The sequence below is a fragment of the Sparus aurata genome, chromosome 20 (genome assembly GCF_900880675.1).
Source record: "Sparus aurata chromosome 20, fSpaAur1.1, whole genome shotgun sequence".
In the NCBI taxonomy this organism is placed as follows: domain Eukaryota; kingdom Metazoa; phylum Chordata; class Actinopteri; order Spariformes; family Sparidae; genus Sparus; species Sparus aurata.
Genome location: NC_044206.1, coordinates 13,877,548 through 13,890,529, shown reverse-complemented (window position 1 = coordinate 13,890,529; position 12,982 = coordinate 13,877,548). Strand labels below are relative to the sequence as shown.

The following is a 12,982-nucleotide window of genomic DNA, read 5'->3' as shown; positions in this document are numbered from 1 at the left end:
AGTTGGTTCTCTCTTTAAATGCTACGCTTAATGTGAAACTGATGGTCATTTTGGGGTTTGCAGGCAACAGGACTTTCGCACTCCCACCTACAGACAATTTGACATTTGCACTGACCAGGGGCTTGTGCAGGACAGAGCTGTTGGAGGTGACGGTGTGCTCTCCCTCCTGCATCATGGCCATCTCCCCGCTGTCGTCAGAGCCGTCTGCCAGGCTGTTGACCGAGCTGCTCTGGGAGCTGGCGCTGATTGACATGGACGGCAGAGAGTGGGAGCTCTCCATGCTGTTGACTGTGCCGGTGCGCAGCATATACTGCTCCACATCCTAGTGGAGAGGAAGAAGAGGATGTGTAGGTGAAATGGTTTAAAGGTTCTGGGGAAGGACAACACTTTAAGGATGGCGAATCTTTACGTCTTATGTAGATAGTATCTGATGAAAACCCTTCTAAGCAGACAGAGCAAAATATGAAACATACTAACAGGGACACAAGTGCAGCACACATTCTCTGAATTCCTTTGTTTCCTTTTTGGGGGGAACAGCCAACTGGAATTAAATGCTGATGGAAACAAAGGCCTTTGTATGGAGAGGAAGGGGTCTCAGTTCACGATATATTGAGAAGTACAATACAAAGGCAGGATGGATGCTAAAACCAGCTGTTTGCCCTCGCAGACTCTGAAACATTTCGACAGGAACTTTGTGATCAAAGTCTAAGCAGCATTTCCAAGTGGAATATGCAGTCATGAACAACACACCACTACAGGCTTTTCATCCAGGCTTTTCAGATGTGTTCTTGTTCCTTTCTTGTTGTTAGCAGGAAATGCAAACTGTTTTACTCAGACCATCAAAAGCAAACCGCTATCGTATCAGTGCAGATCGGGGTATGTTTCAAAGGATTGGCTAAAAAAAAAAGCTGAACAAATGCTCATTTATGACATACAGCCTCTACGGTGCAAGTTTTGTTTATACATTTGAGCGAGTGAACGTGGATGTGTTTGGCGCAGTGGTGCGAGTGACTCAGAGCTCTCACACCGAGAAATTCAAGATTTGCTCATTTCTGACTCTGCCTCGCTCTTTTTCATTAGCAAAGAGCAAACACATCCAGGTAGTAGCTGGATGTTGTGTTGCCGGCAGCAGGTCACATCCATTTATCCTTAATTAACATTAATTCCATGGGTAATCAGATTACTGGCCTAAATAAAGTTGTCTGGTCTTTTGTGAGGAATGAAGCTCCACTCTGTGATACTGCTGTACAATTATGTGTTGGGTGAGTGTTTCTGTAGCATTCACAACTCTAACAGAGTGATACATATTTTCAGGAGTGACTTTCTCCAGTTCAACTTTTATTCATATCACTTCCAATATTTAAGCTCATAAACGTTAAGATTTTGAACCAGGACATTCAGTTTTCCTTCAGGCAGCTTGTGAAAAATGAGGTGTGTTACTTTAAAGAGGCTACAGCTGTTAATTTAATACGATTTTAGTAATTTTTTATTCCATGCGTCTCTACTCTGCCTGCCTTTTTAACCTCATATATTTTCTTCCTCCTCCTCCTTCCCATTCTTACCTCTTCCTCATCACCTCCCTCTGGTGCGGGACCGTTGTGTGCCTCATGGAAGAGGATTTTCTTCATCTTCCGGTACTGAAGGTTGTCCAGCTCGCGGACAGCATCCTTGGTGCGGGCGATCAGGTCCATCACCACTGTCATGGGACGCTCTCTGCATAGGAAATGGTGCTGGGTAGACAGTAAGGACAACATAACAGGGGGGGAAGAAAAGGACAGAAACGGGGTGAATTACTGAATAGTCACAGGATTCAGAGACCAAGATCTTGATTGTTTCCTACTGTACGGGGACCATTTCACTAAAACATCTATAAATAATGTAGCAGAAAGGAGAAGGGGCTCCTGCAGCCTCTTCTGTCAAGAAGCGATCATTCCCAGTTGACTCTTGTGTAACTTCATGCCTTTTTTATTGATCTAGTTGGTGCAGTGCAGTTTGGTCTCAGCTCAGCACGTAATATAGTGTAAAAGCGTTTATTTCAAATGAGAAAATCTGCGACAAACTGTCACTATGGATTTCAATTGATCAAATTCGAATATTTTGCACAAATAAGTTCCTATGAAGCATCATTTTAGGCACAAAGTTGCAAATCAACCAAACTACGCTTCCTACTTCCTGATGATGATCACACATTACACCTCCACACCCCTTTGATATCTCGCCTTTGAAGCTCAAGTGCTCGGCAAATAATTTGTTTCCCCAACAGCAACGAGCTGACCTGCTTGTTATGCCAGGGCAGGCTCTAGCCAACTGGAGCAACGACCGTAAAGAGAGATAACTACAGCATTTGCATCTGGTTGCAAGTGAAGAGAAAGGGGAGCACTTTGTTTTACATTTCAGATTTCCTCTTGAATGATCACAAAAACGCTCCCTAACAAAGAGCTGATCACATGTCTCTGCCGGCCTTCATGTATGACATCAAACAATTCTTTTGACGCTTTGTACCTTGAGCAGCACATCAGAGGTAGGTCTGTCCTGGGCGATCTTCTGCAAACAGGAGTCCACAAAATTGCGGAAGTAATCCGACCTGAAAACGATAAAATTGTCACTATAAAAGAAGCCTGTGTTATGCAACAAAGATTCATGAATTGAATTGGTCTAATTATTAACATTACTTAAGTGATGTTGAAATATAATATAAAAATAAAAAAATTCAATGTTGTAGTATATACAGGATTTTACAAAGCATTTAGCTAAAAGGAATGTCCTAGTCCACAAAATATTTCTGAAGCTTCAAAGCAAAACATATTGCAGAATTTCCCTAAACAAAGTAAGCTGATCGAGAACTTTTTAAAAAGGTAAAAAAACAACCCCAAAACAAACCCAACAAAAATACACAATGGCTCCATACAGTTTTCCAACATAATGAAAGTCTCCAAAAGCGCTAAGATCCTACTTTGATTTAAAAAGAAGTGCAGCCACTTCAGACGGAGTGCCTGATAACGTCTTTAGCTTAGTAACTACAGTAAAGATTTTGTCTCAAAAGGATGACAATGACTTCTTTTCAGATCAATTAAGGATCACAGGGTTTTTGGAGACTTTGATTACTCTTAAAGAGCTGTGTGGAGCCATTTTCAAACAAGTCTCCATATGCTGTTTAGGAGAATGCTGCAATGCTGTTTTGTTGTGAGGCTCCTGAAATGTTCTGTGGACTATGAAACCTCCCCCCCCGACTTTCCACTGGCATGATATTGAGTAGATAATGATTACATTTTTCTTTTTTGGGTGAATTTATCCTTTAACAGAACAGAAATATTATCTGAGCTGTACTTCTTGATTTACTGAGATCTGAAAAGACCAAATGCTTCATACAAACTACAAGAAACTGAATGCAAGTGGCCTCTTCTGATAATAGCTCTAAGTTAATTTAGATATTTTAATCCCCTCATCAGCACTTTGCAACATCAGAAATTCAGTAAATCCTCAACCTTTTTAAAAGCAGGATGTTGTAAGAGCCTTAATACTTTCGGAAGCTCTTTTACAAAAGCAACATTTATAACATAATCCCAAGCAGCATAAATGAAAACTCACAACGCAACAAAAGGCTTATTTGCCTAAAAGGACATGGACTGCTTAGGGCCGACGCTCACCAGTGATTAGACTGCAACACAGGGCTCTCATTCTGGGCGATGTGGTATAAGGCACTCATAGCATTCATGTTGAACAGAGGAGGCTTCCTTTCCGCTAGAGAGTGACAAAGCACGACATAGCATGACAGACACAGAGAGTGGCAGATAAAGAGCAAGAAAGAAAAAGAAGAAAAAAAAAAGAGGAGGAGAAAGCAAAGAAACGGGTTGGATGCTTTTGGCTTTGTGAACACATAAAAACACATTTGTGGACCATTTACTAGATGTGTCTTACCCAGCTCTATGCAGGTAATGCCAAGTGACCACACATCCACCTTCCCGTCGTACTGCCCCTCGTCCATGGCCAGGATCACCTCAGGGGCCATCCTGCGTGGAGGATACAACAAAGCAATTCAGCTATTTCCAGCTCTTCTTTTTATTTGATCCTGGACCAACAGAGAGCCCCACCTCAGGGCTCACTGTCCTCCCAAGCGTCTCACATGAATAGACATGAACACGATGAGGGCTAAGCTGCCTCGTGTACAATAACAACAGTAACCTGTAGCTGATGAACGCTGGAATATGATGCCCTTGAGGGAAATATGCGGGTACCTTGAAAGGATTAGTTGACAGCAAAGTACTCAACACTCAAATATGAGTGATATACAATACAATGAAACCACTTCATAGTTTAAATCTTAGTTACTCTGCTGATTGAAGTTTGTACGTTGCTCTGCTGCATGTTTTGAATAAATTTGACTGTCAGGCCGCAACACCTTGTTGGAAGGTTTTCGCTTCCAACAGCAGATGAAGCACAGACAGACAGAGGCGAGTCATTGCTACTTGAAGCCTGCCTCCACCAGTTTATGGGCCTGACATTGGTATTGGCAGCATGCACCTCGTTGACTGCCATCGGCTTATCTGCAAATAAGGTGTAATTCACCAAGGCCAATGGCTGGTGTTGAAACAACAGAGACCGCATTACTAGAGGTTGTAAACAAACGCTTAACTCTGATGAGGTCCAATCCCATATTCTGGACTGCGACCTCACTGGATTCTAGATGTAGGGTGCACTACTTTGATGAGGATGTTAAACAACGTGCACCAGAATTTTCCATATCGGTGTTATTATAGTCAGATTATTTATTTGCAACAGTTATTTAATACATTTAAATTCAGATATTAAATGTAGTAGTTTTAACTGTGAGTGACGGGGTCCGTCATTCCTCACAGGAAGAATAGAACAGGAACTGTTCATTTACTGCTCACTCTCTACACTGGATACTGCGCGGGGGCAAGTTAGCAGTGAGAGGAAACAACGTCTTTTTCACCGTGGTTAGCGCCAGCTGTGAACATTGATCAAAAAAAGCATCTATAAAAAAACAAGACAGCGGTCGAAACAAAGTAGCAGCTTAAGGAGTGTTTGTTGACCCATAGTGGTAAACCACACTTGCTGTTACCGTGGCAACCAGGACCGTCTCTAAACCAAGCAGGGCTGAACTCTTAAGAAATACGACTTCAAAAACATCTTTCAAGTGTATCATGATATGTGGACATGCTTGATAGGGGAATACTACATAATGGCTGACAAACACTGTTTCTGTTTGGAAAAGCTGATTACTACCGACATGAGCAAGGTGCAAGCTTTTCTGGATCATTATTTGTTTTAATTCTTATTAATCCAGCTGGGGGTAACTTCTCAAACCATTATCTATTGACAAGGTTGATACTGCTGTGAGAAAAGAAGTCTAACGTCTTACCAGTAAGGTGTTCCCACAAAGGAGTTGGCAGGAGCAACAATGGAGGCAGAGCCAAAGTCTCCCAGTTTGACCTGACCTGGCTCTGTTAGCAAGATGTTTCCTGCCTTCACATCCCTGTGAGACACGAATGATCAGATAACAGAGAATGACTGGTCAGGAAAAACTGTGAGTAAGATAAAACACACAGAGACATATAAAAATGTATTGTTAGAGGCTGGGGAGCAGCACGATGCACCCAAATGTGCTACTGCAAAGTGTTTGAGTACATTCGCCATTGCATAAGCTTATCTTAGGCAGCACAGTTTGTGCTTTCTCCCCTGTATTTGTTTTGTCTCCTCTCAGAAGTGTGGGCAGGGAGAGCAGAATAGATACCGTGTGAGAAAAGGAACAGGGGGCTACCTGTGAATCATGTTGTGAGAGTGAAGATACACCAATCCCTGCAATGCACCATGGGTTATGGCAGCTATTTCCACTTCCTGGAGGGGCTTTTTGTGGACTGAGAGAAGAGAGATATTAGACAGTATCAGGCACTGTTTATGTAAAACGTATAATTAACTCAATAAGTGTTATTAATCACTCATTTATCTGTGCTCTTGTGTACTTACCTTCTAGGAGGTCAGAAGCTGAGCCCAAGCAGTACTCCATCACCAGCTAGGAGAGAGGCAGAGGGTGTGTAAAAAAAAAAAAAAACACCCTGCTATTTTAGGGAGCCTAACCCAGGAGCACACTTGATGGTAAGGACGTTTTTCACACTTGAACCGAATGGAAAGGGTTTTTTTTTCGGACTTGAGGCACTTTTTCCAGAGAGTTCAGTACAGTTATTAAAGTGTGAGAGCTGATGGTGAACTAACGTTAGAGCCCAGGAAAGTGCTGTCATGTCCAAATCAAAATGGAGGTCTGAAGCCTCCACATAGAAGAAGTTGATCGACGGGACAAGATAGATGTGTCACATTAGCATTATCTGACATCATGTACAGTAAAAATACAGAGGTGTAAACATAATTCTCATTAAATACTTAAACAAAACAGCAGATAATTGCAATGTGGTGCACCTAACTTCTTCATTAGATGCACCAGCAAATAATGTAGGTGCACCCAATGACACAACTGATTTGAATTTCTTACCACATTATGTGAATTACTGTAAACAGGAATAAAGGTGCAGGTGAATGTTGAATTTTCAGGGCTGAACATCAGCAATTGCTCAAGCACACACTCTGTGCCGACTTGGAGATGATTTCATAGAAAAACTACAATGCATATTAGGACGAGGGCTCTCCATTTCTTGCTGTCTTTGCTTTGTTGTTGAAAGAGTGAATGACAAAGAATTGAGAGAAATAAAATGTGTAAAGAGGAGAAATAAAACTTGATCTGATAATGGTTTCATGGCGGTTACGTTCCGAAGCAGAAATAAATAACCATCAAACACTCAGCACATCGTTTACTGTGGAGACAGTGGTAATGGGGTTTTCTTCCTCCCCTTTTTTTCCATTGATCACAGCAGAAACATCAGAGTTATGCAACGATAAATACAAAGAACTACAAGATAACCGTGTTTTTGTTTCAGTGTTTGTTCTTGTATGTCACAGGGACCAAAGCAACACTGCAATGTGCATTTCATGAATGTGACATAGACAGCGCACAGAGCTGCTGCAGATATGAAGAGCACAATCCATTTACACAAACACACACACACACTCACCCATGCTGTGTGCTCTCTCAGGTAGCAGCCACGGTACTCAACAGTGTTGGGGTGGCGCAGCTTCTGGAGGAACTTCACTTCCTTGACGATATCCTGCCATTTCTGGAGCAGAAGCAGAGCCACAATCATTGATGAGCTGACCTGACTGACGAACTGATCTTACGTACAACATTCTGTATATATTAATGATTAGCTCCTACCTCATTAGACTGCTTGCCACTATAGGACATCTTCTTGATGGCCACCACCTCATTTGTGCGGATGTCATGGGCCTAAAAATGGAAAGGTGATAGAAAACAGATTAAATCAAGTCTTTCTGCGAGCAGAAATGTATCTGAGCCAGTAGATTTGAGTGACAAAACACAGGGATTAATCAGTCCTTTTTGAATCAGTCCCAACAAAGAAATCACTATTACATAAAACAAAGATTTCTGTGAGCTGAGCCTCCTTTCCTCCTCTCTTCTGCCCTCTCCCGTCGATCCCTTCATCCATGACTAGCTCCTTTTCACCCTTCATTACACAGGCCTTTACATCCCCCGCTTCAGAGTTTGTCCTTTGTCCTTGACTCACACCATGCTTTTACCTGCCACCTTTCATCTTCGGCTGATGAGGATTATCCACCTTGTGTTCTTATTGACAGTACCATCATCACCATCATCACATCATCATCACCACCACCACCACCACCACCACCACCGCCTTCCCTCCTGTCTAATGGACGTCTCTCTGACCCACAACATCACTCTTATTATTGTCTGTCAGCCATTCTTCCTTGTTGTGATTACTTTTTCATGCCATCAATCACGTGTGACTGCATCTCAGTGATGGATTTTTTTTGGGTTGTACCATCACTTGTCAATTACCAACTAAATCAAATTCTTCTTTTATTTTGTCTATACGATATCAAAAACGGTGACAAACTTCCATCCCAAGTTTTTCCGAGGTGATATCCTCAAATGACTAATTTTGTCTGACCGCTAGCAAAATAGAAGCAAATTTCAGAATATAATGATATTCATGATTATTTTCATTTGTATAATGCTACTTTCAAAGTAAGGCAAATTCAAACTTAAGTTCAGTTTTGTATTTAAGGTCTCAAGCTTAAGATTAGTAGTCCAAATTTTCCCCAGATGAGTTATCACTATCAACTGAAATCAATACGACAACATCAAGAAAAAAAAGGGGCTGATATTCAAAATCTTTCTATGATATTGAGATCGCATTAAACAGTTTAATAACTGCTTTTGTAATTAATTTGGTTTTAGTATCAGGTGGCTAATAATTAAAAGCCCATATTTATGTTCTAATAGTCATATCAGCAATGTAGCTGTTAGTTGAATCGGACAAGATCGGTTTGTTTTCATTTCTCAGTCACTGAATTCCCATCCCTGATAAATATTCATGTTGAACATAATTCTGTGGCAATTCTGTAATTTACACAGGTGAAACGTAGGCACAGGATACATCGAAATGTTCTTAAAACTTTAAAATAAAAAATAAAATTGGTATCACCTAAAAAAGGGACTCGTACTTCAAATTAAGTAAGAGGCCATCACTTTTATACTGCACTGACAAAAAACGTACACTCACGGGCTAAATCACATACGCATGCCAACTGAGGCGCCAATATCGCAAACAGCGAAAAAGTAACTCACGAAGTAGACCGCTCCGAAGCTCCCATGGCCGATCTCCCTCAGGTCCGTGAAGAGCTTCTCAGGATCCTCCCTGAAGAAAAGCTCAGCCACCTCCGGGTCCTTCAGGCTCCCGGCCCGCACACTCGACGGCATGGCCAGCGCCTGGTGAGTGTTGGAGAGACATACTGGGTGAGCGTCTGCTATATTTGGGGGATTACCGACATTTGTGATGGAAACATGAGCTGCCAAGGAAATATGGAAACCTGCGTTACTGCAATTACTCTGTCTATATATCTATGAGACATGCTTTTGTAACATTTAAACCTTGTTAAACTCAATAAAGACTTGGAGTAAAAAGGTGTGTCACTTGTAATTAACACTTGGATATCTTGAGGCAATGATCCACATTGATGTAGCTTAATATCCAGTACTCTCAAGTGGTTGGCCTGTCATTCCTCCTCAGTACGCTGTTGGAACACACTGGCACTCTAACAATTATAAGGAGCACCTTCTAACCAAATTTAGTTATATGTATGTATTCTCTGTACGTCAAAGATCAACATGTTAGTCTGCAGCTTGTTACTTTTTCCATCCCACAAGGCTGAACAACTCAGTTCCTGTGTAAGAAGCAAACCCTGCTCTACAGCTGCATCTAAACTGTGCAACACGGCAAAAATTGCAAATCTGTGTTGCCTCAAATGGATGGAAAATATCAAAGTGCCCATCAGCTTCAAATGACCATCCATCCACCCACCTACCCATTCATTCATCCATCATCACCCATCTGTCTCTCTACCAGAAATATAAGGCTGAACAACTCTGGCAAATCTTGACATCACTGTATTTTTTCCGTCTTTTCACAATCAACATCACTATGTTCAAGAACAGTTAATTACCATAATTTCACCAGATACAGTCATAGGCAGCTTTTAGCTTCTATTGTGGAAGAGATGAACCACTGTTGCTGCTGCGCACAATGTTTTACTGAGATACTGAAATCTCCTAAAATGGCAGATGCAGCCATTGTTTTTTTTAAATGGTTTCTCTCGTTTTCCTCACTCATGTTGAAGCAAGATTGAAAAAAAGAAAATCCACGTCGTCATTGTGTGCTAAATAAAACAATCCTCTCCAACGATGATTTTGACTGGTCATTCACTGGTACTTTACCACCCTGCACACTCGAGGCCATGGCAGTTTGACTGTAAGCACATGTGTGTCTGAAACAGGTCAATAAAACACAATCAAATCGGGCTGAAATACCAGGTGGCATACATGGTTCATCTCTAAGCTTAGTTATGAAAAAGCTATTCATTTCTAGAGAGCAGTAAAATGTTAAGTGAGCCATGGTTGGTCTGATGAACCTCATTACACTGCGTGCTCTGCAATGTGACTATCGCACATATCAAACAAATCAATCATAGTATAACTAATGGTAGTGAGAAGAATCCACCACTAAATGGGTGTACAGTGCAGAACATAAGCTTGTCCGATTCTGGATTCTGATGCTGCAACTGACATTTGAAAATTAAAAATAAGACATGATGACATATCAGCTGATGGTGTTCTTTAAAAACACAATCTTCAATCTTGATACAGGTCCCTTACATTAGTTTTTTGTTACAAACTAAGCAGGACATTTTAAAACATCAGCCTTGATGGTTTATCCTTCTAGCTCTTGTACAGAAATCTCTCTGAAAACCAGCAGCGGGCCAAATTTCCCCACATAAACGTAAACTGCCAACCAGTTTAACAGGCCCAGGATTTGCCTGCTGCGTAGGAAACGGTGTGACCACAAGTTTTACCTTTGTTTTTTAACGCGCAACAACCTGGAACCACTACAGAGTTTGATGTCTGTCTGAAAAAAGGTCATCAGAGGCTTCCGGACCAATTATGGAAATATAGCCAAAGGAGTGGTGTTCACAATCAGATACAGCATTCTGTAATAAAGATGTGTCTATTGTAAACTTAGATAAGGATACTAAAGGATGAAACTGATCGCTGAATTAGTATTTTGTATTAGTCCCTATATGGTCAGTCAATATGACACTACACACCCTGAAATAATAGAGATTTGTTGTGTGTGGTGAGTCCTAAAAGGCAGCAGGAAAAATTTAAAAAAGAAACACTGTGTTTGCCTTCAAATAAGCTTGTTCATAATATTTTTTTATTTCTCAAGTTGTGGGTAATTTTCAATTATATTGCATTACAAATCACAAAAACAGGATTTTCGAAATGACTGCACTATGATTACAATAGTGCATGTGTGCTACTTCATTTAAAAATCAATCTATTAGGTTGTTTTTTTGAGGATTTGGAGGCCTGAATCATACTGATTCGATGTCTGTGATGCTTGTGCGCCAGCATCTCCAAATTCCCGTTGAACGAGAAGGATATACTGAAGCTCAAACTCTTCCTAAAATGTATATATTAATTGCATGTATGCTTCTAAGTGTAGCTGTAGTTCAGATAGCAGTAACTCATTTGTGTGACGCACCGACTGCCCATTTAGCCGCCTGGCACGGGGTGTTTCATGGGATATTTGGATTTTCGTCACAGGGTGAACTCATGCTCTATATTGTGGTCAGTAACAGCTGGACCTTTTCGTGTGAGCATTTCAAAACACTTCAGAACGACCAGGCATCGTATGAAACGTTCCTCTAATGGCCGATTCACCGGCGTCAGAAGAGGAAGCATTTGGTTCCCTTTGAAAATGAGAAGTTCTTTAAATCTTGCAATCAAGCCTGAAGAAAGCTCTCAATCTATATTTTTCACACATCCCTGCCATACTCAAGACACACAGACATATGTTACAATTATAAGGTTTCATCCAACATTATCTCCATCACCTACAAGCAATTTTGCAACCTTGGAGCACCCTGGGTATATTTAAAAAACATATTTAAAATGTATATTGTCCTTGGCTGGTAAGACATAGAGGTAATTATGTAGGTAGGCACTTGCATTCAGTATCATGTACAGTGTGCATCTCAGCTGAGCAAGCCTGATGGCTTTTGCACTTGGCTGGGCAATTAGGCTAGGTTTGCTCTTGCTCACCAAAGAAATGCATGACATATATTCAACAGTAGACAACAACTCAAACCGGCAGGGTGTTCAGGCTGCAGGCCAACAACAAGCCTGCATGTCAATGTCAACGACTCCATGATCTGAAAATGAGGTAGTTCATGATGTTAGCTGCTCATTTCCCTGCAAACGGAGGCAGGGAGGCGCATTCGGCCGCTTTAGCATGCTGAATGATTTATAACATGTCTTACCGTGGCTTTTGGGATCCACTGTAGCTAGCTCTGGAGCTAGCTAACTGGCCTGGCTGGAAAATATTGGTCTCACTCCCCTTTCCTCGGCACTGGTGTCTATTCAACACGAACAAACCACATTCTGCCTGTCGATGCTTTTACACAAACCCCTCTCCATCCTGATGCTCCCAGTCAATTGGACAGCTAACGCGCCTACACGACTTGACATGAGTAAAGTGCCAGTCAATTAAAGTGACAGCTAGCTGACTGACGCCTGCCAGCTAGGTGAGCCAGCCAGCTAGCAGCAGAGCTGTCTTCCAAAATCTGAGGCTAGCTCTAGCTGCAGTTAGCTACAAGGCTAACTAAATAACGTAACGCCAGGAGCTGCCTGGGACGTTTTCAATGGGAAATTGATTCATTAATTTCCACGGGCCTGCTCCGTGCTCCACTGTGTACTGTCATTACGTTAGTGTTGTCGGCGGATTTCATCTCAAGTCCGTGTTATCCCCATTTTGCTCGACTCTCATCCGTTTTTGTTCAGGACTTCATGATGGCGGAGCGGGGCGGGAGCCGAAAGGAAAACGGAAGTGCTCTTCTTCGACGCTTCAAAAGCGGGCAGATGAGCTTCAATGATGCCGCCGTGTGGCCGAGTTCGCCAAAACATCAGGCTGGTAAATCAAAATCAACAATAAGGTGAGCTTTATAAACAGATACTGTTACCAAACAGCATGGATATTATTGGAGTGATTTAATCTTTAGCTGTTATTATTAACTAATGAGCTGCCAGTCGTCTTTTTCAGTGTTTCAGGTTCAACGTTCCTTTCCTTAGACTTAGACTTAGACACGATTTATTAATCCCTTTGGGAGGTTCCCTCGGGGAAATTGAAGTTCCATATTACACACAGCACTGTAAAATATACATATACATAAATAATATAAAATAAGATAAAATAACACTGTAAGAATAGAGGAAAAATATATATGTAAATATATATATACACGTGTGTCTATA

General features: G+C 41.4%; 1 protein-coding gene across 6 annotated transcripts in view; it reads right to left on the bottom strand.

Annotated features, from left to right (window-relative positions):
• The window catches only part of taok2b (TAO kinase 2b), a 28,142-nt gene extending 15,576 nt beyond the window's left edge, over positions 1-12,566 (bottom strand). For 3 of the 6 annotated variants that reach the window (XM_030401041.1, XM_030401042.1, XM_030401043.1), the window contains exons 1-12: positions 11,992-12,562; positions 8,741-8,881; positions 7,286-7,357; positions 7,086-7,187; positions 5,989-6,034; positions 5,783-5,879; positions 5,384-5,497; positions 3,919-4,010; positions 3,648-3,741; positions 2,503-2,584; positions 1,563-1,730; positions 116-322 (exon numbers count right to left, since the gene is read on the bottom strand). In XM_030401041.1, the coding sequence (XP_030256901.1) occupies positions 116-322; positions 1,563-1,730; positions 2,503-2,584; positions 3,648-3,741; positions 3,919-4,010; positions 5,384-5,497; positions 5,783-5,879; positions 5,989-6,034; positions 7,086-7,187; positions 7,286-7,357; positions 8,741-8,872 (1,206 nt within the window). In that variant the 5' untranslated portion in view covers positions 8,873-8,881; positions 11,992-12,562. Of the gene's footprint in view, positions 1-115; positions 323-1,562; positions 1,731-2,502; positions 2,585-3,647; positions 3,742-3,918; positions 4,011-5,383; positions 5,498-5,782; positions 5,880-5,988; positions 6,035-7,085; positions 7,188-7,285; positions 7,358-8,740; positions 8,882-11,991 lie in introns of all 6 variants that reach the window. The other 3 variants (XM_030401037.1, XM_030401038.1, XM_030401040.1) reach the window with 3 other exon arrangements.
• Between the last annotated feature and the right edge of the window lie 416 nt (positions 12,567-12,982).